General features: G+C 44.9%; 6 protein-coding genes across 6 annotated transcripts; 3 read left to right on the forward strand and 3 right to left on the reverse strand.

Annotated features, from left to right (window-relative positions):
• The first annotated feature begins 760 nt into the window (after positions 1-760).
• On the forward strand, positions 761-2699 carry F4817DRAFT_324844 (FAD/NAD(P)-binding domain-containing protein). Its single transcript, XM_049301689.1, has 6 exons — positions 761-1086; positions 1143-1602; positions 1657-1836; positions 1958-2008; positions 2083-2429; positions 2484-2699. Exons 1-6 carry the CDS (start codon positions 868-870, stop codon positions 2565-2567), a joined length of 1341 nt encoding a protein of 446 aa, XP_049163271.1. The 5' UTR covers positions 761-867; the 3' UTR covers positions 2568-2699.
• Positions 2700-5868: 3169 nt separating this feature from the next.
• F4817DRAFT_134440 (NAD(P)-binding protein) lies at positions 5869-7733 on the forward strand. The gene is made up of 4 exons (XM_049297783.1): positions 5869-6543; positions 6607-6854; positions 6926-7202; positions 7272-7733. The coding sequence occupies exons 1-4, from the start codon at positions 6498-6500 to the stop codon at positions 7535-7537; spliced, it is 837 nt and encodes a 278-aa protein (XP_049163272.1). The 5' UTR covers positions 5869-6497; the 3' UTR covers positions 7538-7733.
• A 195-nt stretch (positions 7734-7928) lies between these two features.
• On the reverse strand, positions 7929-8981 carry F4817DRAFT_356038 (Aldo/keto reductase; the record flags this gene model as incomplete). Its single annotated transcript, XM_049305740.1, has 1 exon — positions 7929-8981. The coding sequence occupies one exon, from the start codon at positions 8979-8981 to the stop codon at positions 7929-7931; it is 1053 nt and encodes a 350-aa protein (XP_049163273.1).
• Positions 8982-9845: 864 nt separating this feature from the next.
• On the reverse strand, positions 9846-11730 carry F4817DRAFT_311799 (kinase-like domain-containing protein; the record flags this gene model as incomplete). Its single annotated transcript, XM_049300042.1, has 3 exons — positions 9846-10235; positions 10286-11047; positions 11110-11730. The coding sequence occupies 3 exons, from the start codon at positions 11728-11730 to the stop codon at positions 9846-9848; spliced, it is 1773 nt and encodes a 590-aa protein (XP_049163274.1).
• A 1795-nt stretch (positions 11731-13525) lies between these two features.
• F4817DRAFT_134487 (uncharacterized protein) lies at positions 13526-14168 on the forward strand. The gene is made up of 4 exons (XM_049297784.1): positions 13526-13645; positions 13697-13909; positions 13969-14018; positions 14084-14168. Exons 2-3 carry the CDS (start codon positions 13706-13708, stop codon positions 14011-14013), a joined length of 249 nt encoding a protein of 82 aa, XP_049163275.1. The 5' UTR covers positions 13526-13645; positions 13697-13705; the 3' UTR covers positions 14014-14018; positions 14084-14168.
• Positions 14169-15619: 1451 nt separating this feature from the next.
• F4817DRAFT_324866 (uncharacterized protein) lies at positions 15620-17696 on the reverse strand. Its single transcript, XM_049301690.1, has 5 exons — positions 17452-17696; positions 17257-17329; positions 17108-17204; positions 16897-17057; positions 15620-16843 (listed from the first exon to the last, which is right to left on the reverse strand). The coding sequence occupies exons 2-5, from the start codon at positions 17312-17314 to the stop codon at positions 15975-15977; spliced, it is 1185 nt and encodes a 394-aa protein (XP_049163276.1). The 5' UTR covers positions 17315-17329; positions 17452-17696; the 3' UTR covers positions 15620-15974.
• Positions 17697-25093: the final 7397 nt, after the last annotated feature.

Raw genomic sequence — 25093 nt, forward strand, 5'->3', positions numbered from 1 at the left:
ACTCATCTACCGTATCTTTCAGCAATTTAACTATCTTGAAGTGTATTTGGAATAAGCAGAAACGCTAGTTTGACATGAAGGTAGTACGTAGCAAGTTGCTATGAGCGACATGACACTGGTTCTAAAAATGCTAAGGGGCTACAAATTGATATATTGGACGGTAAAGTTTAGCTGAGCATTAATATCTATTTTTTAAGGATAGGCATTCTATGTTTGCACCAATAAAACTTGATATAAAGAAGTTTGCTTAACAGCCAGTTGTCAATTGGGATGATAAGTTACAGTACGTACCCTATATAGGAGACATGTCTGTAGTTGCATTGAGTTAATTATTTATAAACAGCAAAGCATCTCTCCTTATACTTATCGTAACCTTACCCGAGAGCCGTGCCGGTAATATATTAAGTTTAGCCAACTTTAAAACATGAAGAATCATTCGGCTTAGTTACCGTGTTCCTTTAAATACATTTCTTCCCGCATTTGACTTCGACACTCATCCTCAACGTAGATAATTCTGGTAATATTTCAACATATTCTTGTTTGATCTATCTATCGATCTATAACGATATTCGGCTAACTTGTGAACTTAGAAGGATATCGCATCTAATTCCGAGATGAAGTTGGCGGATCCATACGATTGTGGTTCTATGTTTGTTTAGACGGCAAACCTGATTGGTCGCACTAAAGCAAATAGGCAATAAATAAGACTGAGACTAGTATTGCGTGCTTTCACGTGACCACCATTTCTTCCTATCGACCAAGCTAATAAATAAAACTTGCTAGTAATCAGCGTGCAGTTTCGGAGTGGTAGATATCTCAGTTTCCTGTTGCCCAATCAAAAGCTCTATCCGGACATAATACTCAAATATGGCTGGAGTCAGTGTACTTCGCCCACTTGCTCGGGTCCCAGTTAAGAGGGTTGCAAGAACCTACGCAACCTCGATACCATCAAAGGCCCACCATCGTGTAGTTATTGTTGGCGGAGGTACAGCTGGAGTTACTGTTGCTGCCCAGTTGCAGCGTAGCACGGATTTTGAGAATAAGGATATCGCCATCTTAGACCCTGCACAGACCCACCACTACCAAGTAAGAAGTCTTCATTCCTATTCCTATTATATCTGGAGTTACTAACATCGAAACAGCCAGGATGGACACTTGTTGGTTCCGGGTTGAGGACCCTTGCAGATATGCATCGGCCTATGTCCGAAGTGATTCCACAAGGCGTGAAACACTATCCTCTGAGAGTGTCCACGTTTGATCCAGCAAACAACGCAATCAAAACATCTGAAGGAGTTGATGTATCATATGACTACCTAGTAGTTGCCCCAGGCCTAGAGACAAACTTTGCTGGTGTCTCGGGTCTTGAGCAAGCTCTACAAGACCCCGCTAGCCAGGTATCATCTATCTACTCAGAGAAGACGGTGGAGCAGGTATGGAAGAATATGCAAGCTTTCAAGAAAGGGCCAGCTATCTTCACTCAGCCTGCTGGTGTTATTAAATGCGCTGGCGCTCCTCAGAAGATTATGTGGATGGCCCATTCGCAGTGGAAACGGGATGGCGTGCGAGACAATATCAACATTACCTTCGCAACTGGTGCTCCAGGTAAGACGACCAACGTATCCCGTCAATCGACTCATATATGTTAATAATATTTAGTCATGTTTGCCGTCCCGAAGTACTCACAGCCGCTTGAAGATCTGCGCAAACAGCGCAATGTCGAAGGCCTTTTCCAACATAACCTAGTTAAAGTAGACCCAAAGAACAAGGTGGCAACATTTAAGAACTTGGCGGACGGTGCTAATAGTGCACTTGTTGAAAGAGAGTTCGGATTTCTACGTAAGCTTTCTTCAATCCCCTTGGTCCCCTGCCCCTTTTTTCGCATTAAATATTTCTGCACATTTCCGAGCTTTAAAGTTGTGTAAGTTAGAATAATAATTGCTAACTCATATGTTGATAGATGTGGTACCTCCTCAAAAGCCGTGGGACTGGGTTGCTAAATCTCAACTAGGTAAGTATCCTGTAAGAAACTCTCATTATGATGAGTGTTATGTCAAAGATGACTAATTATGTTTCTCCTCATAGCGGATGCCGCGGGTTGGGTTGATGTGGATAAGTCCACTACGCAACATACCAAGTACAAGAACGTTTTCTCTCTTGGCGATGCATCGAGTCTCCCAAACAGCAAAACCGCGGCTGCTATCACATCGCAAACGCCAGTTCTAATAGACAACCTTTTGGCGGTCATGAAAGGCAAGGAGCTCAAGGCGTCGTATGACGGCTATGCAAGTTGCCCCTTATTGACCGGTCACAATGAGCTTATGCTCTGCGAGTTCAAGTACGGCGGTGTGCCCAAGGAGACCTTTGCAAATATACTTGGTGGCCAGGAGAAGCCTAGTCGGTTATTCTACCATTTAAAAAAGGATTTCTTCGTAAGTCGCCCAAGGGTCACCAACTCAGGAGTACTCTCACTAACCAGCTCGTAGCCATATGCCTACTGGAACTACTATGTAAAAGGTACCTGGTTTGGCCCAAGCGGATTTTTCCGCCCTAATACTACAGCAAGTTAAATTCAGATCCGACTATTCAGGTATGTAGTAGGTAATAGGTGCGTTAACAGACAAATCTATAATGATTCTTAGAGTACTTCTTTCGCTTTGACCTGGCTTAGACGTTCTGCGCTTGTGTAAAGTATTAGGAGGTGTATGATAAACGCAACTAAACATCTCTACAGTGATTGGCCTCTTAAGTACGCGCATACTTTTTATCTCCTAATTTTGATTACATTACCAAGAGTTTTAGTGCTACTTGGATATGACGTAAATATTGTAAAAGATTCGCGAAACGGCTGCCCTACAGCATGCGATGGTACCCAGGATCAGCGCGATAAAAGGAGTCAGGGGGCCATTTTCGCCGGGCGAGAACCTTACGGATACCTTAGTTATAGCTAACTAGGTTACATAAGATATCTCACTACTCTTAACTATGGACTGACCCAAACTATACGTCGCATCTACTACAATATCCGGGTCTTCCGACTAATCCCTAGACACCTCAACACTATCAAATTCCCTGCCCTATGTGCTGATGTTTCGGGGGGGAGAGTTGTCGGCCGAGTTGCTGTGCAGTACAATAGTTGTCAATCTTTGCCAATAGGGGTAGCAGACATCGAGCCACTAGTCAACTTATTGGCACATGGCCTTTGACAGCTTTGAGTGCAGGTTGCATAATTCACTCAATAGTGTAGTTTTTAAGTAGTTATATAAATTGGCCGATGGATTCTAGCTAGCCATTTTGAGATTATACCCCCGAAGCATTCTTACAGATGCCTACCTATCTATCACCGCGACGTTGGTCTGCTATAGCATAAACCTCGAAATGAACAGCATGTAACTAGACAAGCTTGGCATAACCCCTCCGTAGAGCCCATATTAGTTTAACGTAAGCTGCCGGTATTACTGTATTTGTCACAGTAGTGGCGACTCGTGATGTTGCTACTGTCCGAATGGTAAGAAATTACTTCTTCTCGAGATAATCCACTTTAATATAAACGTAAGCAAAAGGCATTAGCTCTGACCAAACACCTATCGGGCCGCCCCCGAGGAGACTGTCCCCGGAAGCTATTGAACTTGACGCTAAATGGTGGTGTGTTGGTTGTTAATCTATTGTTTGTAACCTACCTAACTACCCGATATCTCTGTAAAGGTTCCAGCATCCACTCCAGCAGCTCGAGCCCGAATGCGATAAATGGTCGGCCCGTGAGCAGACCGGGGAATAAATGTTTCGGATGGTCTCGGAACCAAGCCGCACACCCGATTCTCTCACCTGGAAAAACATTACGTAGCGGAGCGGTGAGTAACGACATCCTGGTAGCTCACATGCATGTCAGATATTTGCGACGTCTTGGATAGGTCCGTAGGAGATTTTCGTCGCGGCGAGAACATACGTATCGTCCCAACGAAAGGGTAGCGAGTCGCTAACCCAGGCGGGAAGGAGGAAACCAAGGTGCGCGCTAATCGCGAATCGCTGCTGTTCGCAGGTGTGAATACCTGAGATACCTAGGTCAGTATACCCCTACTCCATATCACTTGACATCTCAATGTGATGCTGCAACGTGAAATAACCTAACGGGAAGATAGTTTGCCTAACACGATGCATTGCAGGGGAGCCAAGTATGGTCCATTAGCCAGCTTCAACGGGCCGGCCTGCAAGTCGGATGGAAATGCTACGTACCATGTTCGTGGTCCCTACCCCTTTCAGCTAGTCGGGGTATCACAATGAAACCCTGGGGATGAATAGGGTTAGCTGTGTACAGAGCATCGAGTTTAGACGATCTCTAACCGCATACACGTCTTACGAAAGTCTAGCATAAAACAATAGACTAAGTTGAACTAAGTTAGACATATGCAATAAGTCCTCGGCAGGATCTTGTAATTTCCCAAGGCCTTGTTTTCAATTTGCATGAAATCTTTCTTACATCAGCCTAGGTTACGTACTAACCTTTCTTCCCTTTTCGTTCTGCCCGCGGGGTATTCGGAGGATCCTGTACGTCCCGGGATATTCTTCACGTGGATGGGATATGCATTGCGTGCCCAGCATGTGATGGATATGTTCCCATTAGCCATTAATTCCGACGTCGTTAATAATTCCAGCTCGATACGATCCCGACGACCCTTGGCTGATGTTCGATTCTTAACCCTTGAGCTGATAAAAATTGGACCCAAATTCAGTCTTGAAACTTACAAAGCCAACCCCTATTTTGACAGCCTGGACCAACAACAGGTCCAGCCGCTAGGTAGAAGCATTCCCGAAGCGTTACCAAGAGATCGATAGGGGCCTAGGTACGAGAGGGGGCTGATAATGAGGATAACGAGCTAGGACCAGATATCTAAGTTGGATGGTCCTATATGTGGATCTGGGTATGCTCAAAAATAACCAGTATCCACTCAGGTTACGAAAACAAACGGGGTTGGACTGGTAAACTAGTCCGAATTCTTCTTCTCGGTTGGCTCACACTCATGAAGCCCTGTCGGTACGTAGAATCGTAACTCGGATTGGCAAGTCCAGGTTGGCGTAACCAACTGAATTCCTACCAGATTCAACGACATGAATCGTCTACATAGTAGACAGATTATAAGAAGCTAGGATGTCTCTCCATCCTCCATGCAAGGCTGCCAAGACGGGAGTCAAGCCACGTGCTCCCCACAGATTGATTGCCTACCTATGTAAGCCATGTGGCGCCGGGGAGTAGGGCACGGTGTTATACTACCTACGAGGAGCGTATTGGCCGGGAACCCTTGTTACCCGGTTGGGCATCTGCTTCGCGTTCATTGTTGACATCGTACATGCATAAGCTATGGCTACCTAGCTACGGGGGAGCTTCAGCAAAGTGCGGAGATGGCTTGAAGGAAAACGCGTTGAGACATCAAGAGGTTGAACTTGACAGCTTGATAACAGTTCAATGAGACAAACTATAAGCCACTAACCTAGGTTAAGAACTTTCGAAAAACTCCAAACTCCACGACGGAGAAATCTTTTACCGAGAGTCGAGAACCCCACGGTAGCAATACATAGTGTAGACAAGTTTAGTAAGAGGCTGGCTCATACGATCCTCAACTTGGGGGCCTCAAGAGGTACTCATTCATGTCAAAGCGGAGATCGACAATCTGCGAATAACCCTCTGCGGCAATGTCGACACCGCATATAAACCAGGTTGCTAACTCTGCCAGGGAGTAGAAACGTGGCTGTGGAGACGTCTGTGGGACCCTGCCGGCGTGACAACGTTCGGTATCTGCTAGACATTGCCAAGTATAGGCGAACCCGATGGGGATCGGTCGGCTATAGGATATAGCTTGTTGTGTCGCATTCCGTATCACATTGGTAGTGTCATTATTGGAAAGATTCGGGAAAAGGCTACTGTGATGAAATCAACCCAGCAGCAGGCATGGCAATAATAGCTATGCTATCATAGCAAACAGCGATCTATCTGTGGTACACCCCTCAATTTGAGCCGATGGCTGCTTAATACGGCATACGCTCCAATGGAAAATGGTCCGGACACTCTTATTCAGCCGGTTTCTAAGATCTGTTGGTGCAGTTGGTTCGAATGAACCTTGCGCTTACATAGTTGCCCAAGCTTCGTAAGCGGCACCACCCCCAAAGACCTGGTAGCTAGAATCGTAGGACGCGACTAAAAAGATATTCGTTGGTTTACCTATCGCTTTGCGCGGGTCTCCCTAGTCGATGTCTTCAGGGGGTATAGCTTTTCTTTCTATAGGCGTGCTAGGGCCATAAGCAATACCTCAAGGGGCAGATTTACGGATGCCTATATCGGAACCATCTACGTGTATATATATCTCTACATCCACCCTCGCCTTACATAGCTCTCTCACTCTTTCCATCTTCATTATAACATCGGAATCACTTTGAACACTATATACCCTAGCAGCAATTAACTAAACCCTCACACTATAACCAGCTGACTTTATCACACATCCAACATGGCCGGGCAAGATTTTACAGGAAACGCTTTCGTTACTGGCGGAGGTAATAACCATCCCTTCGGGAGACCTTCCTTCATGAGTCCTTCATGAGTCTAACTTCAGACAGGTAGCGGAATATCAAAGGCGATCTGCGTGGCATTTGCAAGACGCGGGGTACGCGGACTAGTAGTAGCGGATATCAACCTCGAACTCGCGATCAAGACCGCCGCAGAGAGCAAAGCGGTCGCCATAAATCCCGAGTTCCGAGTAGAAGCATACCAGCTCGACGTGGCGCATCCAGAATCGGTCCAAAACGCCATTGACCGTACGGCAGACACATTCGGGCGCCTTGACTACGTCATAAATGGAGCTGCTGTACGTTTCTACATACGACTTGATGCTACTACTTGCGATTCTCGATACTAATAGTGATTTCTTATGCTTAGGTTCTTGGAGAGTACAACGAGGTATCAGAGACCGGCCTTGACACGCTGCGGAGAACCTTCGAAGTCAACGTACAAGGATCATTCCTAGTATTAAAAGCCGCCACGAAAGTCATGGCGTCCCAAAAACCTGTCATGATCGACGAATCGCTCCCAGCGCGGGGTGTCTCCCGTGGGGTTATTGTCAACATTAGCTCAGTAGTTGGCCACATCGGTCTACCGAAAATAGTGCAATGCGTTGCCTCGAAGCACGCGGTAATCGGTTTAACCAAGACTGCGGGTAAGTGACCGCCATTGCATTTTCCAGTCCCCATATCGAGAAAACCTGTTTTGCTGACTTTCTTCGCAGCTCTCGACAACATCAAACACAACATTCGCGTCAACTGCGTCTCACCGTCATGGGTGGATACTCCTGTGGTGCAAAATGCCGTCAAGAGTCTTCCGGCGTTAGAAAAGACCATCGCGTCCCACTTACCAATGGGGCGGATGGGACTCCCGGAGGAGATTGCAGACGTGGTCCTCTTCCTATGCAGCCCGGGTGCGAGTTGGGTCAATGGTACCAACTTCATCGTTGATGGGGCCATGACAGTTGGTCCCTGCAGTCCGGACATGTGATCATCATACTACTATTAGTGGGCACAGAAGCCAGCCTTAAGGAAAGCCTCACGGAGTTTAGAGATTTGGTTTATGCGAAGAGAACTTCACCCCTGAATTCTGGTCTTGGTTTGGGGAATCAGGGGGAATGTTGGGCACCTAACATGCGGTCAGCCCCTCATATATCAGGCATTCCTTTTAGGTAGCTTCTTGAATGAAAACAAGAAAAAATAACAGTTCACAAACATGGTTCCGGGTCTGAATAGTGCAAGGTCCGTGCTTGTAAGGCGCTATTATTAACTAGCGAGATTATCATTTTTAGTCTCGTTCCATTTTGATTCTATCGAACATTCGGATAAGATATCCGGCTCGTTGGTTATGGATCGTCAGTCTATCCTCTGCTCCCAAGTTTCTACCTCTCACGACCATACTTCGAGGGCTGAGCAGGTGCGTTGTCAAGAATCTTCTCGATCTCCTCCAATACATCCGGTGTTAGCTTATCCACCAACTTGAGAGCTTTGACATTGTCTTCGATTTGCTCGACTTTTGTGGCGCCGAGGATTACGGTGCTGACATTCGGGTTCTTGAGAGTCCAGGCCAAAGCTAACGACGCAGTAGTTCCGCCAAGACGTTCCGCAATTGCGGTCAGCTTCTTAACCTTCTCAAGCTTCGCCTTACCCTCCTCCGTCTGTAATGACTTGATAGTATCGTTAAAGAAGTCTCCGTGTTTGGCGAAACGCGATCCTTCGGGGATACCGTTGTTGTATTTCCCTGTTAATAGGCCAGAGGCGAGCGGAGACCAAATTGTGGTGCCGTACTTGAATTGCTCAAAGAGCGGTGCGTATTCGACCTCGAATCGCTGGCGGTGAAATGCGTTGTATTGGGGCTGCTCGACCACTGGCGCGATGAGATTATATCGCTCTGCGATCTGGGTGGCTTCCATGATCTGGATAGCACTCCACTCTGACGTACCCCAGTAATAAGCTAGGTTGAGGTTTCGGATGACTTGAGTGAAGCCCTCCACGATTTCCTTCATGGGCGTAGCATAATCGGGGCGGTGAGCGAAAACAACGTCAACATATGGTTGTTGCAGACGTTCGAGGGAAGACTTAAGACCCTCAACAATATGTTTTCGGCTAAGTCCGCGAGTGTTGGGTTCCTTGCGACCGGTACCGAAGAAGATCTTGGTGGTAAGGACATACTCGTCGCGAGGCCAGTCAAGTTCTTTCAAGGCGTTACCCATCTCCAGCTCAGACTCTCCCGAAGCATAAGTCTCTGCTGTGTCAAAGGTGTTGATACCGTGGTCCCAGGCGGTCTGAAGGCATTTTTTGACAATCTCGCCCTTCTCGGTACCTCCATAGGTTAGCCATCCACCCAAAGACAGCACGCTCACCTTCAGACCCGTTGGGCCGAGATGGCGGAACTGCATGTCCTTGGGATCATATGCGGATCTTACTACTGGCATTGTGGCTATTCTTCTTGAGTGCTGTAGCTGGTTTCTGGGGATGATGGCTGAGAACCTGTGAAATACGCGAGACATGAGGGGAAGTGGAAATTTATTTGTAGGCAGCTTTTTTTATTGGATTATGCAATGGCGAGAACGACTGAATGGGTTAAGATAGCAGTATAATACATACCTGTTATTCGGTATAGCGTCAGCAAGATACCTAACCCCATTAAACTTCCCGGGGTATCTAACCATAGCTTTTTTCATGCGAGTGTACATTTGCTTAACAATCCATTTCGCTTTTCATAACTCCGATACTTGTATCTCGTTATCTAATTACCGTACTTGACTTCTTTCAGTTTATTAAGAACCTTGAACGCCATGACGCAATTGAGTCTCCACTAAGACTAGCATAAAAGTTATCGTCCATACAGGCAAAGCCGGTAGCGTCATCACTAGTAAGCTATCAGTCAGTCGTGCTGGCTAAGTCTGCCCAGGCCCCAGGGCATTTATGGTTACACAAACGCGGGAGCTGTGGGTTCGAGGCCCAGTCTTTTCACTTTTTCAATTTTTTAATATTCCGCCCCACATATCTCAAAATTGGACCAATTAAAGGCCTCGAAGCAAAACCGTTATATTTTACGAAACTATTTTATAGAATGTACCAACCTGATTACAATGATGTCCGTATATAAAATAATTATCAAAAATTGGAATAGTTGTATATACCCACCAAGCTCCGCTATGGTAAGTACCTCTTAAGAAACACTATGTAAAGATCCGCTAGTTAACGATCCCCCTTAAAGTGAAATAAACCAATAAAGTGCATGGAATATACACAATATGTCTAATTACTCCCCCCCTCACGCAAGATCATGGCCGTTACCACACAGTCCGACTTCTGCTAGGCATTTGGATCGTTATAGTATCGTACCGTTCCCTAGTCTGTTCGGCCCGCTCCATACGGCCGGAAACCGTTCGAAGGTGAGCACTAGGTTGTTGGAGTAAATCTAAGATGTTATCGTTCAGTTGCGCTTCAGCGATGAGAAGTTCAGTGTCTGTCCGCCTATGCTGTTGAGGTACTCCATTCGTGCAGTAATCTTCATTTCTCGTACACTTCACATACAATTCATTTAGTTTCTCAAGTAACCCGTTGGTTTTCATCCTTTTTTTCGACTCAGTCCCAACTATTAGCATCTCCTGTTCGATGAGATCTAGGAAATCATGCAGGAACTGGGTGCAGCGGGGATGGGAATGCATTGTCGCAAACCACTTTTGCAGGTTAGCTCGCTAACATAAGATAGTCATTGAGGACATCTTACCTCAGTTACCACTGGCTTCACAATGAATCCAATCTTTCCGGTTTCTGAATGCTTCACAATTTCAAAGTAGATAGACGTAGTATACCCACCAAACCAACGCGTTTTTCGTTTTCCTTTGAACTGTTCCCTTGAATTTTCCCCCATAAGAAGCCAACTGAGTAGATCGAGAAAGAGACATCCAAGCGTCCAGATATCAAAAGCCCTAGTTATTGTGCCACCCCTCATATCGCACTCGGGTGGTCTGACATCTGGATTTACCGGGAGATCCTGGTTTGGGACGTTGGACTTACTCCAGTCGTGGTGTACGGAGGCGAGTCCAAAATCCGAAAGAACTAGCATAGGACGCTGGCCCTCAGATCCAAAAGCCAATATGTTTTCAGCCTTTATGTCACCATGGCGGCCAAACAGCTGCTCTTCCTGCTGCTCATTGTTCTGCCTTGGAATATGTATCGAGTGGACAGCATCCGTGATTTTGAGACACTGTTCAGCAACCCAGCGGACTTTCTCGAGTTTTTCAGCCAGGTCTTTGCTTCGGTTATTGTTCTCTTTGAGGTACTTATCGAGATCGCATTTTGCCCATGGAAATATGATATAGTGACTATCTCCATGTTCGTAAGTCGCCAGGACAGTTAAAATATGAGCATGTACATCGGGAGAAAATCTCTCGAGCATATTCGCCTCTCTATTACGCCTACCCTCAGTAGTACCGTAGCCCCCTCGCGAGATTCTCTTCAGTGCAAACGGACCCTCTGGGCTCGTTACCTAAATGTACGCACTATGTGTAAGCTAGGGAACCACCAGTCAATCATAGCATGAGTCCTCACCTGTGGAATCTCAGGAAAGTCATGACCATGCTTGTGTATCTTCAAATAGGAGACTTCGCCATGACCTCCCACATCTTTGGTGTGAGTTTGGGTTCTTGGGTCCGATCTGGTGCGTTCAATGAAGGGTAATATGACGCTCTGATCGAACACCATATGCCGACGCCAGGTCAAAATTGGAACGTTCATTTTCCATTTCCAAATCCTGAAGCTATCCATATTCATCCGTCTTATATTTTGAGGAAAGGCATTGTCCAGTCGCGTTGATGAACTATCTTTGGGGGGAGCCATTGGCAAGTCCTGGTCAGAGATTCCATTATCCATAAACTGGAATATGAGCCACCCTATTTCAGCAGTAGCGAGTGCAGCAAATAGTCGGATATAGGTCTTGTCCTCGGCCGCTTGCGAATTTGGGCAGATGAGTTGAACGTAGTGACCATTCGGATTGTTTGGCGTGTAGTTCCTCCTAGACGATTGTTCACGATACTTGTCAAGGTTTTCCTCCACCTTGGGTTTCGTAAGTAGATGCCTAAGGCACTGCAAGGTCAAATAATTATCTCCGTTATGCGGATGATCGATCGTTTTTTCGGAAAGGAAGTCACCAAGGGTTTTTTCCGACGGCATCGTCTTGAATATGAATGCTTTTACGCTGTAGAATATAAGCCACGGTTCAAAAGTATGCAATTAAGGGCTCGGGGGATAGGGTGAAACTATTCCACGATAAGATATTTAAGACTTATAGTTAACTTACCTTGCGAAAGATCGGTTAGGTAAGTACCTAAGTTTACGTGCTTTGATATACACGTATGCTAGAAGCCTCGTTGTTGGTGGAATTAACAATAGGTATAGGCAGTGATAGTAGCTTGGTGGACTAACCGAACGTTTCATGAGTTCAGTCCAAGGCCTAACTTATATACACGTCTTCACCAAGATCTCTAGTACTGTTCCAAACAGTAGCCCTTTGACCACGCGTTTAGGTAATCATTAACACCCCCAAGCATAACTTTGAGCCGCATCTTCGATAAGCAAGACATGAAATCAGGAAATTAGTTGCTATCGCCGTATTACTTGCAGCTTAGATACAATTGAATTCATTACGTTATCTCTACTGTTAACAGCCGACAGGGCTTTTATTCAATCTACATTCATGTACGTAACCCAAAACATCATCGATATGATACAATAGCTTTGGATCGGCGTAATATGTCGCCAATTAAAAATTCCTAAGAGAAGTCACATTGCCATTTCACTAGCATATGCAAGCGACTTAGGTATGCATGGAGAATACGTTTATGTACACAGGTCTCCTGAGCATTAAGGTGGTTAACGTAGGTATTGCCTCTTATCAACAACCATAATTGGTCGTGGGTGTCTCCGAAGATCCTTGTAGAACTCTCCAATATAGCCTCCTAGTCCGATGAGGCTCTGGGTGTCCTGCGTTAGATAATGCAGGGTGGTCGTGCTTATGGGGGGCGGTGCGTTAGGCAATCTGCCAAATTTCAGAAAGCTCGGATTTCATTGGTAGCCTCTTCATTTCCTATGCCACCCCCGTACTACCTCCGGATTTTGTGGCGATATTTTCCGGTGAATGCCGCTCTCCTGGAGTTGGAGCATTGTTCTTGGCTTTGCTTGAGCCTCATAATTATGGTCAGAAGCCTGGTCATGCAATGCACTGCGTTCGTTCGGACCGATTACTATTGTATTACTAGAATTGCCGGTAAGAACGGACGCGCCAGCGGACGATTGTGTTGGATTTCCTTCGGAATCGTGCCCTATATGTCCCTCTAAGTACTGAGACCCTGGCAGTGCAGTTAATGGCTGAGTAGAAGGCAGAGCAGGATGTTGCAGCGGCCGATTCTTATCTATTTGCAAGAATGATGTACCCGATACTGAATTGGAATATTCTCTTCGGGCACATTGTCGTGAGTCTTCGTCCTTAGAACTAGAATCTTGGCATTTATCTGCTCCTCGTAGGCTACCGTACACCGGATAGTGATTTTTATCTGTATACATCTCTTTCTTATGCTGTATGCTTTCCTTGGGTTCCCTCTGCATGGAAGCTAGGGCGGAAATGCTGGAAATACCCTTGGAGGATTTGATAGGAATACCGTGACGACCGGATTTATCAGTCGTTTTTTCCTCAGATTGATTGTGGGCGCTCCTAACTTCTATTACTTTATAACATCTACTTCAAGTGCATAGGAAATAGATATATACAGATTAGAGTAGTACTTTTACTCTACCAGTATCATTACATCTATAAGCATAATTCTAAACATACTACGATTATCAATTTGATATGAAGTTAATAATAGACCGATAAGTTAAAGTCAGGTAGGTACCTAACATATGGAGGCATCTATCTAGGTACCTAAGGTATACCTCAGTCTACTTCCCATACATACACAGACATACATACGAACCATCGGCCAAACTAACAATATCAACCCCGAAGTGGCGTTAATTAGGATAGTTGGACTTTCAATATTCGGAGACAAGGTCAACCCTCCCTGATAAGTCGGCATGGTAATTGGCCGTGGTACGTCTATTAACTCCTATTTCGGATTTCAGCTCGCTGATAACAGCCAAGGCTATACCTATGTTCATGCAAGCCACGGAACAATATCACATTGTACGAAGCGTGGTGGCTATGGCTATAGGAGCCGAAACCATGACCCGTAGGTCCGAGAGTGCAACCGATTTCGGCGTTCAAACCCCAATCCATTCGAAGTATATTCCAGACCCAGAAGAACTTAGGGCAATATTAAGAGACCAGTTTGGAACGGGCAAGTTTGAAGTTGAAGTGGGTTTCCTTCTAAGTGTTCTACTCACTAGTATCACATACATCTAACGCGGCAATAGATGCGCCATGATACATATACTAATTCAAATCAGAAGCAGAGCTAAACAACGTGCGTATCTCAAAACTTTAGAATAGAATCTCTAAATTCGACAAGTTGACAGGTTATAATGTTAGGCTACAATTGAGAAGATCCGTAAATTATCCAATATAACGAAATAGCTGACAATCGAGTTCCCACTTGCCGTATGATTTAACTACCTCGCACTTTTTCGCTTCATTGTTGGTACATAGGTACCGCAAGACTTTCCTGAAATAACTTCAAGATGTGAATATTGCCGGGGCATATAGGAACTCTAATTGTTAGAATAGAGAATTTTTCTATAATTTTCATTTGCTGTATTACCACGCATGGACGAGTAGGTGTACGGCAAGCATTAGGTACCTGTGTACTCGATTACTTATATTCCTTCCAGTTAATTCATAATGCATTCCCAATGCTTAATTCGTTAGAGACTTGCAGCCCATACACTGCTTTTTCGATTGATCGACGTTATGAATGCTTGTGAGCAGTGTCTATGAGCCCCGCAACCCCTATCATTGGGTTGCATAGGTACAGTAAGTAGAGCCTTATTCAATACGTACACTTGTTTAGGTAGTTCAACAGTTTCAACGTTCCTCCCTTATAAATACCTATAGCTTGAAAGAAATCATAGATTATTGTAGTATTATCATATAGTTACACCCACTTAAGAGAACATAATTGTCAGGGTATAAGTGGGGCAGGGGTAGATTCAGGGGTAAATTCAGGGGTAGATCTAATAAGATGCGCACAGCACCGTCGAAAGAGGATAGAAGGGCAGGCGTTAATAGCTCAATTCAACTATCCCAACATTTATCACGGGTATTAATCTAACAATATTGCCAGACACGAGAAGAATTGAAGATCTTATAATGCCTGCCTCTACAATCACTATGCTTTGCACAACGAGCTTTGAAAAGAGCGCTGTCCGGTATATGCTTGACCAAGAGCACTTACGCCTGGAGAACTAACCGGGAGATTTAAACATATATGCCTTCGGTACTCTTAACGGGCATAACGTCGTGCTTGCTTGCCTTCCTGAAACCCAAGGGAAAAGTGCCACCGCTGTCATGGCGGCGAATTTAGCGCGGACTTTTCCTTCTATTGAGTGGCGGCTTCTTGTGGGCACTAGTGGGAGAGTATGATCCACGACACGCGACATCCTCTTAGGCGACGTGGTTATAAGTACGCCCGACGGGAAACACAGCGGCGTGATCCAATATGACCTAGGTAACTATACCACAGACGGCTTCGTCCTTAAAAGCTTCTTGTCGCCGTTACCGTCTCGGCTAAGAGGCGCCGCCGAGATGATGCGGTTAGACCATTTAATCCGTGAGGATAACCTTCATTTATTTATTTATACAATGCTGCAGAAGGGAGATCAATTCAGTGGCATTCTCTTCTAACGGTCAGCGAGCATCAGGCTCAAGCGATAGAACAATCAAAATATGGGACATAACAATAAGCGCAGACTCAACCTTCTTAAGAAAACATGACGGTCCTATTGTAAGCGTGGCTATTTCGGACGACAACGCCTATATAGCATCGGCTTGTCAGCATATGGCGAAAGTATAGGATACAACAACAGGCACATGTCTAGCAAGCTTTAAAGATAATTAAACACAAGTCTATTTGGGGCGTAGACTTCACGCCTTTGGGGACCGCCTTGATATATTTATGTTCGAATCAAGTCGCGCGACACTACACTTTCCCAAGGTAGGTAGTTATAACCGTCCTTTCTCTCCCCAGAATCTATCCCCCCACCCCAGCCTCCCAACGATTTTAGGCGTCTACGAGACCTAAGGATACACGTAGAATGGATTAACTGCAATGGCAATAATGCTATTTGGCTGCCTCCCGAGTATCGCCCTACTTGTTCAACCATCAGGGCACAAACAGTTGCAGTCGGTTGCAAATCCGGTCAGTTTTGGATGTTAAACTTTTCTTTCGCATAACGCCACAACGCGGTACTATACCCCTTACCAACTACTCCACAGGCGTAAGAGGGAAGACTTTATGCCAGAAATGCCACAAAAGACTGGTAGCAATGGTAATCGGAATTGCAAACGCCCAATAAATCCAGAACTTGCTCGATACGTTCCAAGAGCCGGAGTCGGCTTGGAAGTCGAAGAACGACATGCTAAAAACAGCGGAGAGGAAAGTAGCTGGCAAAAACATCATAGTGACGAAAGCAACCTTCCTCATTGATGCGCCATCTAACTGGGCGGCACGTCCTATCTGGACGGAAATCCCCGCATCGTACTGGGCGACAGTATTAAATGCAAGTTGAATCTCGTTCTGTAACCTTTCGCGATTAGAGATGGACCGGTGGCGGAGGTTGTTAAGCATATGTCTGCAGAAAAGCAGCTGGCGGTGGACAGCCTCCGAGGCGTCAGTCTGTATCATCTGGGCTGGGAAGTTCTGGCTTAAAAATTCATCGTGCTGTTTCAGAATACCTCCCATGCTTTCTGCAGCAACATTGAGAGACTCGGTTACGTGAATAGCGTGTCGAGCGACATCGTGAAGATGTCTGTAGTCCGGTTGCGGTTTGCCTTTCGGCTTCCTCTCCGTCTCTATTGCCCTCACCTGGTTACGAATAGCCCAGACGGCAGAGTCTTGGAGGTCTACCACGTCGCTGGCTAACCGGGCGTAAACCCAAAACGGATCTCCGAGACAGCTAGGGTCTGGATTCTGAAGCGAATCCGGTATGCGCTCTACTATAGGAGACCGCGTATCGAAAGCGAGGATGATTGTCTGCTTTGTAGGGGCTAGCCATCGTATAAATATGTTCATTTTGTGCCATTGATACTGCATCTTAGCATCCAAATGCTTGACCTCAAAATAAGCCCACGTACCTACGACAGATTAGCATCGAGTAAAATTAAGTATGATGAAGTTATAAACACACTGAACCCCGTGACAACTCCATTATGTCTGCTTATATCACTTCCAAGGTATCCATTCGAATTTCGGCAGTAATCCGACCACCATATCTGAGGAATAGAGAATGTCTTGGTGAACGAATTTCGGCACGAGAGACATGCGCGAATCTCGTTGGCACTTGCAAGACTTAAAGCTTGTTAACTTTCTCGCTCGCCACTCGAAGATCATTTGCTGACATTATACATATCTGTGATTCTGCGTATATCGCCTGGCAACTGTCATTGCCATGAAATTCATCGCTATAGACCCGGCGCTGATGCCAATGGCTATTCGCTGCAAGGTATATAGGTAAGCGAGGCCTCATCTCTCAGACGTAATAGCGTACCTGGCTTCCACTGAAGTACGGAAATAGGAGGACATTTTTGACAGCTAACTTGAGACATTATAGCATTTCAACGCTAATAAAAGCAGTTAAGAATCTCAAGTCAACTTAAACGGTCTTCGTAAAGTTGATAAGATGTAAAGTAAATATAAAACGCGAAGCAAGGCTGGAACAAGAAAAACGAGGTGGGCTTTTTACATTTTACAGCTTCCGCCACGATGCTGCAGTGACAGGCCATATAAAAACGCCTTCGGTCCGGGTTGGCATAAAGATGCATGATAGGCGAACCACATATTCATCAAAACTCGCAGATAATGAGGTTACCAATCGAAAAGCTCACAGGAAGGATAACCGCAAGATAAACGATGCTTTGATATTTCACGAAAATGATTTGCTCAATCAATTTGAACCACAATGAAGTTATGGGCGCGCTTCATTATAAGGGTAAATCGACGTTGAATGTAAGTGGTACATTAGGTACAGCTGAATCTTATCAAGTTGTGCGAATATTACAGGTCATAAATGTTGCTGCAACAATTCCTTGTGGTTACAATGGCCATGTTATTCCCAGATATGCAGAGGTGGTATTGAATAAGTCAGATTACAGATTATGCATCTCTTACATAACCCCATACCGCCGCTTCGATCGATTCCCATCAGTTGATCTCTAGTTTCAGTCTTCGATAGTTACACCCTCTTTACTATGTAATAGTTTCAGAAGCCACGCATCGAACCAAGCTTTCTCGCTATTCGGTTTACACCAACGACTTACGGTAGCTTTGCGATCTTGTGTAAATCTGGCACGAGCTTCATGCTAGGGTGCCTTCTCCCCAATAACCCCTGATTCCAAAAACCTGGAGTTGATTCATGTTAAAAGGCTTAGCAACGTACATAACTTGGTTCACAAGGATTCGTATATTCTTCCCGAGGATTTATCTTCGTCTGATAGACTTACGAGACTATAGTGTCGGTTATGCGTCGATATTACCGAACTGCTGGCGTAATGTACATTACAATAACTACATCGATAGTAGATACTAAATCAATTCAATACAGCCCTAGCAAGACCTGGGGTCAACATATAGATATTATATCACCTATACGCTTGGTAAACCCGACCTTTCTTGAGGCATGTTTAAAAGAATTGGTATAATAGAAGACTATCCGGGTGCTCGTCTACTGAAATACAAAGCTATCAAAACTCTAGTAACTCCAGGCTGTTTCTAGTCTATCATTATCAATTCCAGCTAGTATATCATAATCATGGAAGAGAGAAACTATTTTCATCTTCGTAGCAGATGATAAAGATTTTCTTATATGATAAAAGACGCGAGATATGACATTTAGAACTAGGTTGCGCTCCTAGTATTACAGCATTATGTCATATTTATATGTGTTCCCTCAATACCATCACGATATTATGAAACTAAAGACATCCTCCAAGAAAAGATTATTTGAGCTGTTAGTGTATCCCTCGATGTCGTCTATGAGTGTTCAATGAACTATTGTTTTATCTACCTAGGCTTATTATTGGTTTTCCATGTTTAGGACGCCGTTAGAAGTGACAACAATCCAGTATCCGTCAAATTGAAGAGACGCATATCACAAGGTGTACTCAGAAGGCATGAAAACAACTTCGTCGTTACAGAAGGAACTCTAATTTAGACTATGAAAGCCCGTGGCTATACATAATCGTAACAATGCCGAACTTCGGCCTGCAAGACTACAATCTAAGCTTCACAGGTTTAGTTATCAGTACCAGTATCACTTTTCTTAAGGGACCCTCACTTTGAATAGAATATACCTCGGGCTACCAATCCTCGTGAGCACATCAGTGTTGAACCTTAATCTGAACTAGGACCACTACGTATAATGAGTCGAGAGGAAGAAAAACGGAAACTAAGATACTATCAGTACCGTTTTCAACATAAATAGGTATAGTTTACGCACGCGAATATATCTTTACGTGGTTTAATTTCAAGTTTCTAATATTTTAACGTTGCTTTGCCCAGGTCAATAACCTTGAAACCCACTTAAAGTCTAGTTCCTGATTACAATATTTATCTAGAGTTTAAAAGTAATAAGAGATTGTAAATATAACTCACAGGTCTTACGGCAATCATTCATTACAAAACGTATGAATTAGTTAAGAGTGTCTAGGCAAGTAGAACTTATCAGAAAGATTGAACTTTCGTAATAGGGAGTAAAGTAATGAATGTGAAGTGTGTTTGAAGAAATAATTCATAGGTAATTTAAAGGAGTTAGAGTTACCACATCATCAGGGGGAACCATGAATTTAACCAAGTCAATACTGTTAATATACGTATAGAGATTCCTTTTGATATGTGTCTCAGGGATCCTAGGCTGAACTTCTAAAGACTTAATAGGTGGTAAGATATCATCCAAGTTTATCTAAGTAAGGGCGTACTTAGTTCATAATTATGAGATGAAAATGTATGTAGGACTACATACGATTCTAACCAAATAACTGCGTATTAGTTAGGCAGCTTAAGACACCTTACACATACGCCTACATATTGTCACGGATACTCATAAAACTTTCCCTGAATCTCCCGTATCAACTTTCCGTGAGAGGTAGGTACATGTTGCTAGAATATTATGTTTCACCGACTCTTCGACGGCCTCTTCGACGGCCTCTTCATATTAAGATAATTTAAACCCACCCTTTCCAAAAAGAAGGTTGATATATATACTACTTAGTTACAAAAGAACCCCTTTCCTACTTTCTACGCACGTCCTGAATATTATGGCCTACAAATGAGTTAGGCCTGTTTCGCCGTGAAATCTGAACGGTAATTGAACGAGAGCGCTGAAATGAAGCTGCCGAAACTTGATAAATGACGCTTCTAAATCTTGAATCGTTGAATTGATGGCTTGTGCACCACACAAGAGACTACGAATTGCTTTTCCATAATTGCGACACATGAATTAATGATTAATGTAATGATACATGAAACACCATCTCTCTCTAAACCTTGAACGCTGGCGAGGCTCATCTTAAGGTAGTTACATAAGTTCAGTGGTAAGATGCCGAACAATGTCAAAGAGCGCGTCAGCCCTAGCAACAATACAGTCCTCCATACGGTAGACGCGTCATAGTAAGACCGACCTGTGCCCTTTCAGCCTCGGCTGACCTGGGAAGCTTAAATCCGGAATGAGCAATCCATGAGAAGTGGCCATGTTTATCTTCAAGGCAGACGCCGAGAATCTGAATCACGCGATTCACTTTCCATGTCTTCATACATACCTCATTCGACCATCTAATCTACCTAGATACATGTACATACATACATATCAAATACCTACCTACATACGTACCCCCCTGAGGTCCGTGGCGGTGGTGGCTCGGTCTACATATCACACCGGATATTATGGTCCTGCAATCAACGCGCACGAGCCCGAAAAAAGCCGTGCAAAACCGAACGCTCGCGAAAGGAATGAATGAATGCAACACGAGATCGAACCGAAATTTCGCCTTCGCCCGAAGACCACGCGTCGACAAAGAGCCGGAAATGCAATCCTTGATTACCCCACAGGCAAGCGAAGCTGGTTGAATAATTTACGATTTATTACTTTTTCCCGCGATGATGATGAGTACATACGACTATGAATATTATTATTATTATTAGAACCCTTCCCGCCGCTCGTTCTTCACCCGGCTTTTCTCTCGCGCATGTGGGTGGTGGATTGGCTTGGGTATCATTGCATCATGGATTCGCTGGCCTTGGACTCCGGGGGAGGAAAACCCGTTCCAACGATCAGGAGGCCCCCCTCTTCCATCGGGATCTCTATCTCTGTAGCAAGAAGAGATCGATTGCTATTAAAAAAGTGAAAGACGAAAAATAGAAGTCAAGAGAAGATGAATCCTAACGTCAGGAATCACAAAGGGAGCCTCTTCAACGTCATAGGACCTTAAGCCTTACCACTAGTGGCTGATTTCTTACTAACTTGGGACTGAGCGAGCCGAAAGGAATAACGCGCGAGTGAGGTAGTGTAGGTAGGTATGTACATATGAGCGCATAATACACTTGGTAGGGCGCAAAACCCACAGGGGATCAACCCGCCGCGTCCGATCTGTGCGTCAGCAGAGCTCTAACGAACTTGGGATCGTTCGTACGTTAGTAATAAATTAGATGGTCAAGGTTAAGCCATTCCAAGGTATAATACACATGTCGCGGTAGCGAGCGTACCCTTGAATTATCTGCGACGTGAAAGTGTACAGCCTACGATGGGATTCTAAACCAATTCCACATGGCTAAGTTCCTAGCTCCTTATCTTTCCTTAGCTAAGGGTCCTGGTATGTCGTATCTAAAGTTAGGACAGCTCATACGAAGTAAGGGAGGGTCGATGCGAGATTTCCTGGCACGAAAATCGGATACATCGACCGCCAGAAAGCAACTGTACATAGCTGTGTACGATTGCTCAACGATGCGGTGTGGTAGGGGTCACTGCTTCTTCATGGCTTGGATGGATGGATGAATGGATGGATGGAATACTGGGGGTGGTGAATAATTCAGCCCGTTGTGCGGAGTTGCCTCGTCTTGGCTTTTGGCTTCGGGGGCGCGTCGCCGCAAGGGTGCTGATCGCGAGGCGAGGTTTTGCTACAACACTAATGCAAGCTCTTTACAGTTGTAACCAGTAGCTTTATTCCGGAACTGGTTGTGAGTATGACGAGAAGAGATTTATGTGGTAAACAAGTTTATGTTGGCCTTTACCGTCGGTCCACTTTGGCTCACGATGTCGTACTGAATTGCTGGCCATATTAATAAATTCTTCATGCCTACCGTCCCATGGTAATCTTTCGCAAAGGCGGTTAGTTTTTGGTGATATGGCCAGTTGTAATCTAGTTTGTGATGGGTTAGAAAAATAGAAAGAAAAAAAAAAGAAAAAATCAACTACAATGCATTTTCTCGTGTAAATGATCCGCCAGAGCGGCCGACCCTGGAAGTGGTACCACCCATCTGGATTTAGGAATGGGGTATCCGTCAGTATGTACGGACAAGGACCTAGGTATCTTGCCTATGTATCCATTCCAATATCGACGATGCATGTACATACTAATCCAGGACTCCTGTGGGCGTCAGATTTGGGTAGGTGGCGATGGGACTGGTGACTCAGTGGGGGAGCCAGAATTCGGTGATGGACACATCAGCCAGATCAACAGTGACAGAGGCCATGTTATTAGGGCCGGAGAGACGGGCAAATAATGCGACAGCTCCCACATGAAAAGTGTTGGATAGGCGCCGTGCTAGGCGCCTCCCTTTCCCCAAGGGATGAATCATTGTGAGCTCGGTGGATCGTGGCGGGACAAACGATTTTGTATGGACGCTAGCATCTTGAATTGCAGGGAGGAATCTCTGGACATGGGAAGACTGTGGGTTATGCAGCGTGGGTTGTGGGCTCCGTTTGGGTAGGCTGGTGGCTGCGTTCCCTCCCCCCGACTGTGAGAGAATCTCTTAAATGGGTGGTTTGGATGCTGCAGGTAGGTCTGCAGAAGTCAGGGTTTCCGCAATACGACATATGTCTTAGATGCGGAGACTTGATCGTGAGGGGTTGCGAAGGCTTCCACTTATATTCCGAAGGCTTTTCACACCGCTAGAAAGGGCACACTCATCTAGCGCTGCATTCAACTACATACTCCTATCAAACTATTTTGTCATATAACCTGTCCCGTTGACGTTGCCCGATGGCTCGAGCTAAATAACCCAACCCCCCGAGGCTGGGTAACAGCGTTACTGGATGATGTATTTGAGAGTAATGTAGGTATTTATGAGATTATCGACCGAGGCTTCCAAGGCTCGGTCGGCATACGTAAGATATTTCTTTGATGACTGTTGATATAACCGTAAGCTTCTCATTCCGTTTGATGCCAGGGAGACGAGAAGCACGTGGGTGAGATTATTAAGTACGTACTAATAAGCACGACTTGACTGCCTGAAGTGAATCTCACATCCCCGGGATCGCTACTAAGTTGGGATGAATGGAACATGTTACAGATACAATCCCTATGTACTGTAGCGTTTCCGAAAGTTACTTGAGTTGAGTTTCTTACAATAGAAATAACCGGGGTTACGGACCCTGCCGCTTGTTGTCAAAGTAGAGCCATATGCTCTTCTGAAGTATTGTATAACTTTGTAATTTGTCTTGTTAAACTGTAATGCTTCGCGTCTTACAAGTTAGTAGATTAAGACCGACAGAGCCGTAACCACAGTTCATAATACAATGCTCGCGTGGGCATGGTCAGGACCGGCCTTTCCACGCGACCACAGCCACGGAACCCCTAGACATGCGGATAGCCCGTTGACCCGCATACTTTTCGGACCTGTTAGAGGCTACTAATGCAGAGACAGACTCGTGCGAAGAAGAAAAAAAAATTTCTTCGGCAGGAGAAGAGGGGTTACGAAAAATTAGAATAGACTAGTAGATCTCTAGAGCTTTCTGATATTCCATTGTTGTCTGTGGAGTACTGCAAAGCAACGTTTAGCCTTCGTTCCATACATACCTACCCTAACCACCCATGCACATATCGTAGGGAGGGAATCTGTTGAGCCGATGGCCGGTTGCGCTTGTGTGGGGGGTTGGAATACAGAATGCCGTTTCTATGTACATACCTACATACAGGAAACGTATGATGCTGATTCGATAGGCCATCCAAGCTCCTCTGTACGTACATAGGTAAGTAGGATAAAGGGATCTCGAGCTTAAGCAAGTCAACCTAATAGTCCATAGGTATGGTGCTTCACAACCATTGAAGGGCTGCAGTAATTCTGCGGAGATTCGTGATACGTGCGTACAAATGTGGCACAGGACCGTTTTGTGTCCTAAGGCGTCTGATAATCTGATTCGATCGCCTAGCCAGCCAAGTGGAAGCCAAGTGGATGGAGTAAGGGTCCATATGGGATATTCATAGTATCAATCCACATCCGAAGTCTCGCCAGGTGCTGGGTAAAGTGATCGGCTTTGAAGAAGGGTTGTTGACGTCTTATTCTCTACGTAATTGGTTAGATCGATAACCGAGATAGTGAGTAACTTAAGTCTTTCCATTACCTCATTAGTGAGGCTGGGCTATGAAGGGTGTTGCTAGGTGTTGCCCATTTCTGATAGCAAGCTGCATTAGGTCGTCTTGATCATCCAAGAATATTGCACCAATTCGTCTACACAGATACATAAGCCTTTTCGGCATCGCTGTCGTTGTAGCTCCATCCATCATTTCTGCATGTGTCAAGCAGGATGATTCATGCGGCGGTGACGTATGCATTATATATACATTATACATGAAGACTTGTCTTGATCAGCAGTTCTGGATTTCTTGGATGTTTTGAATAGCAATTGCGATCGAAATTTCATTACCAATTGTGATTCTCTCTGGTAAAAGCAACTAAGCAACTCAGTAATTTGAATTTATTATGTAGGTACCTACCTGGTATGTACGCTTGCAACGATCGGAGGTTTAGTGGATATTATTGCTAGAGAATTGAAAGCCGAGACCGATGCTTCAGTTTGAAAAATCCCTCAGAACTTCCAAGTTTCCTTGATATTACCAATTTAACTTTTTTCCCAGAAGATTTTAGGGGTTTTAGCGCAGAAGGACCGAGAGAGGGGTGGGTTTAGTATAGTGTATTGTGAAAATCCATTGCTCCTTATGAATCCTATAACTCTGATAGGCTAGTTCCTCATGGGTCCTCACGCCCTTTTGGAAATTATCGGGTTGGTACCTGAACCCTACGGGGGTACGTACTTACTTCTACCCCTTGGACGTTCGGTTGGCTAGACATTCTTCTAGCATATCCCGATTCGATTCGAGATTACCCCAGATATC

This window comes from Daldinia loculata, assembly GCF_022478755.1.
Source record: "Daldinia loculata strain CBS 113971 unplaced genomic scaffold F4817scaffold_3, whole genome shotgun sequence".
NCBI classification, from domain to species: Eukaryota; Fungi; Ascomycota; class Sordariomycetes; order Xylariales; family Hypoxylaceae; genus Daldinia; species Daldinia loculata.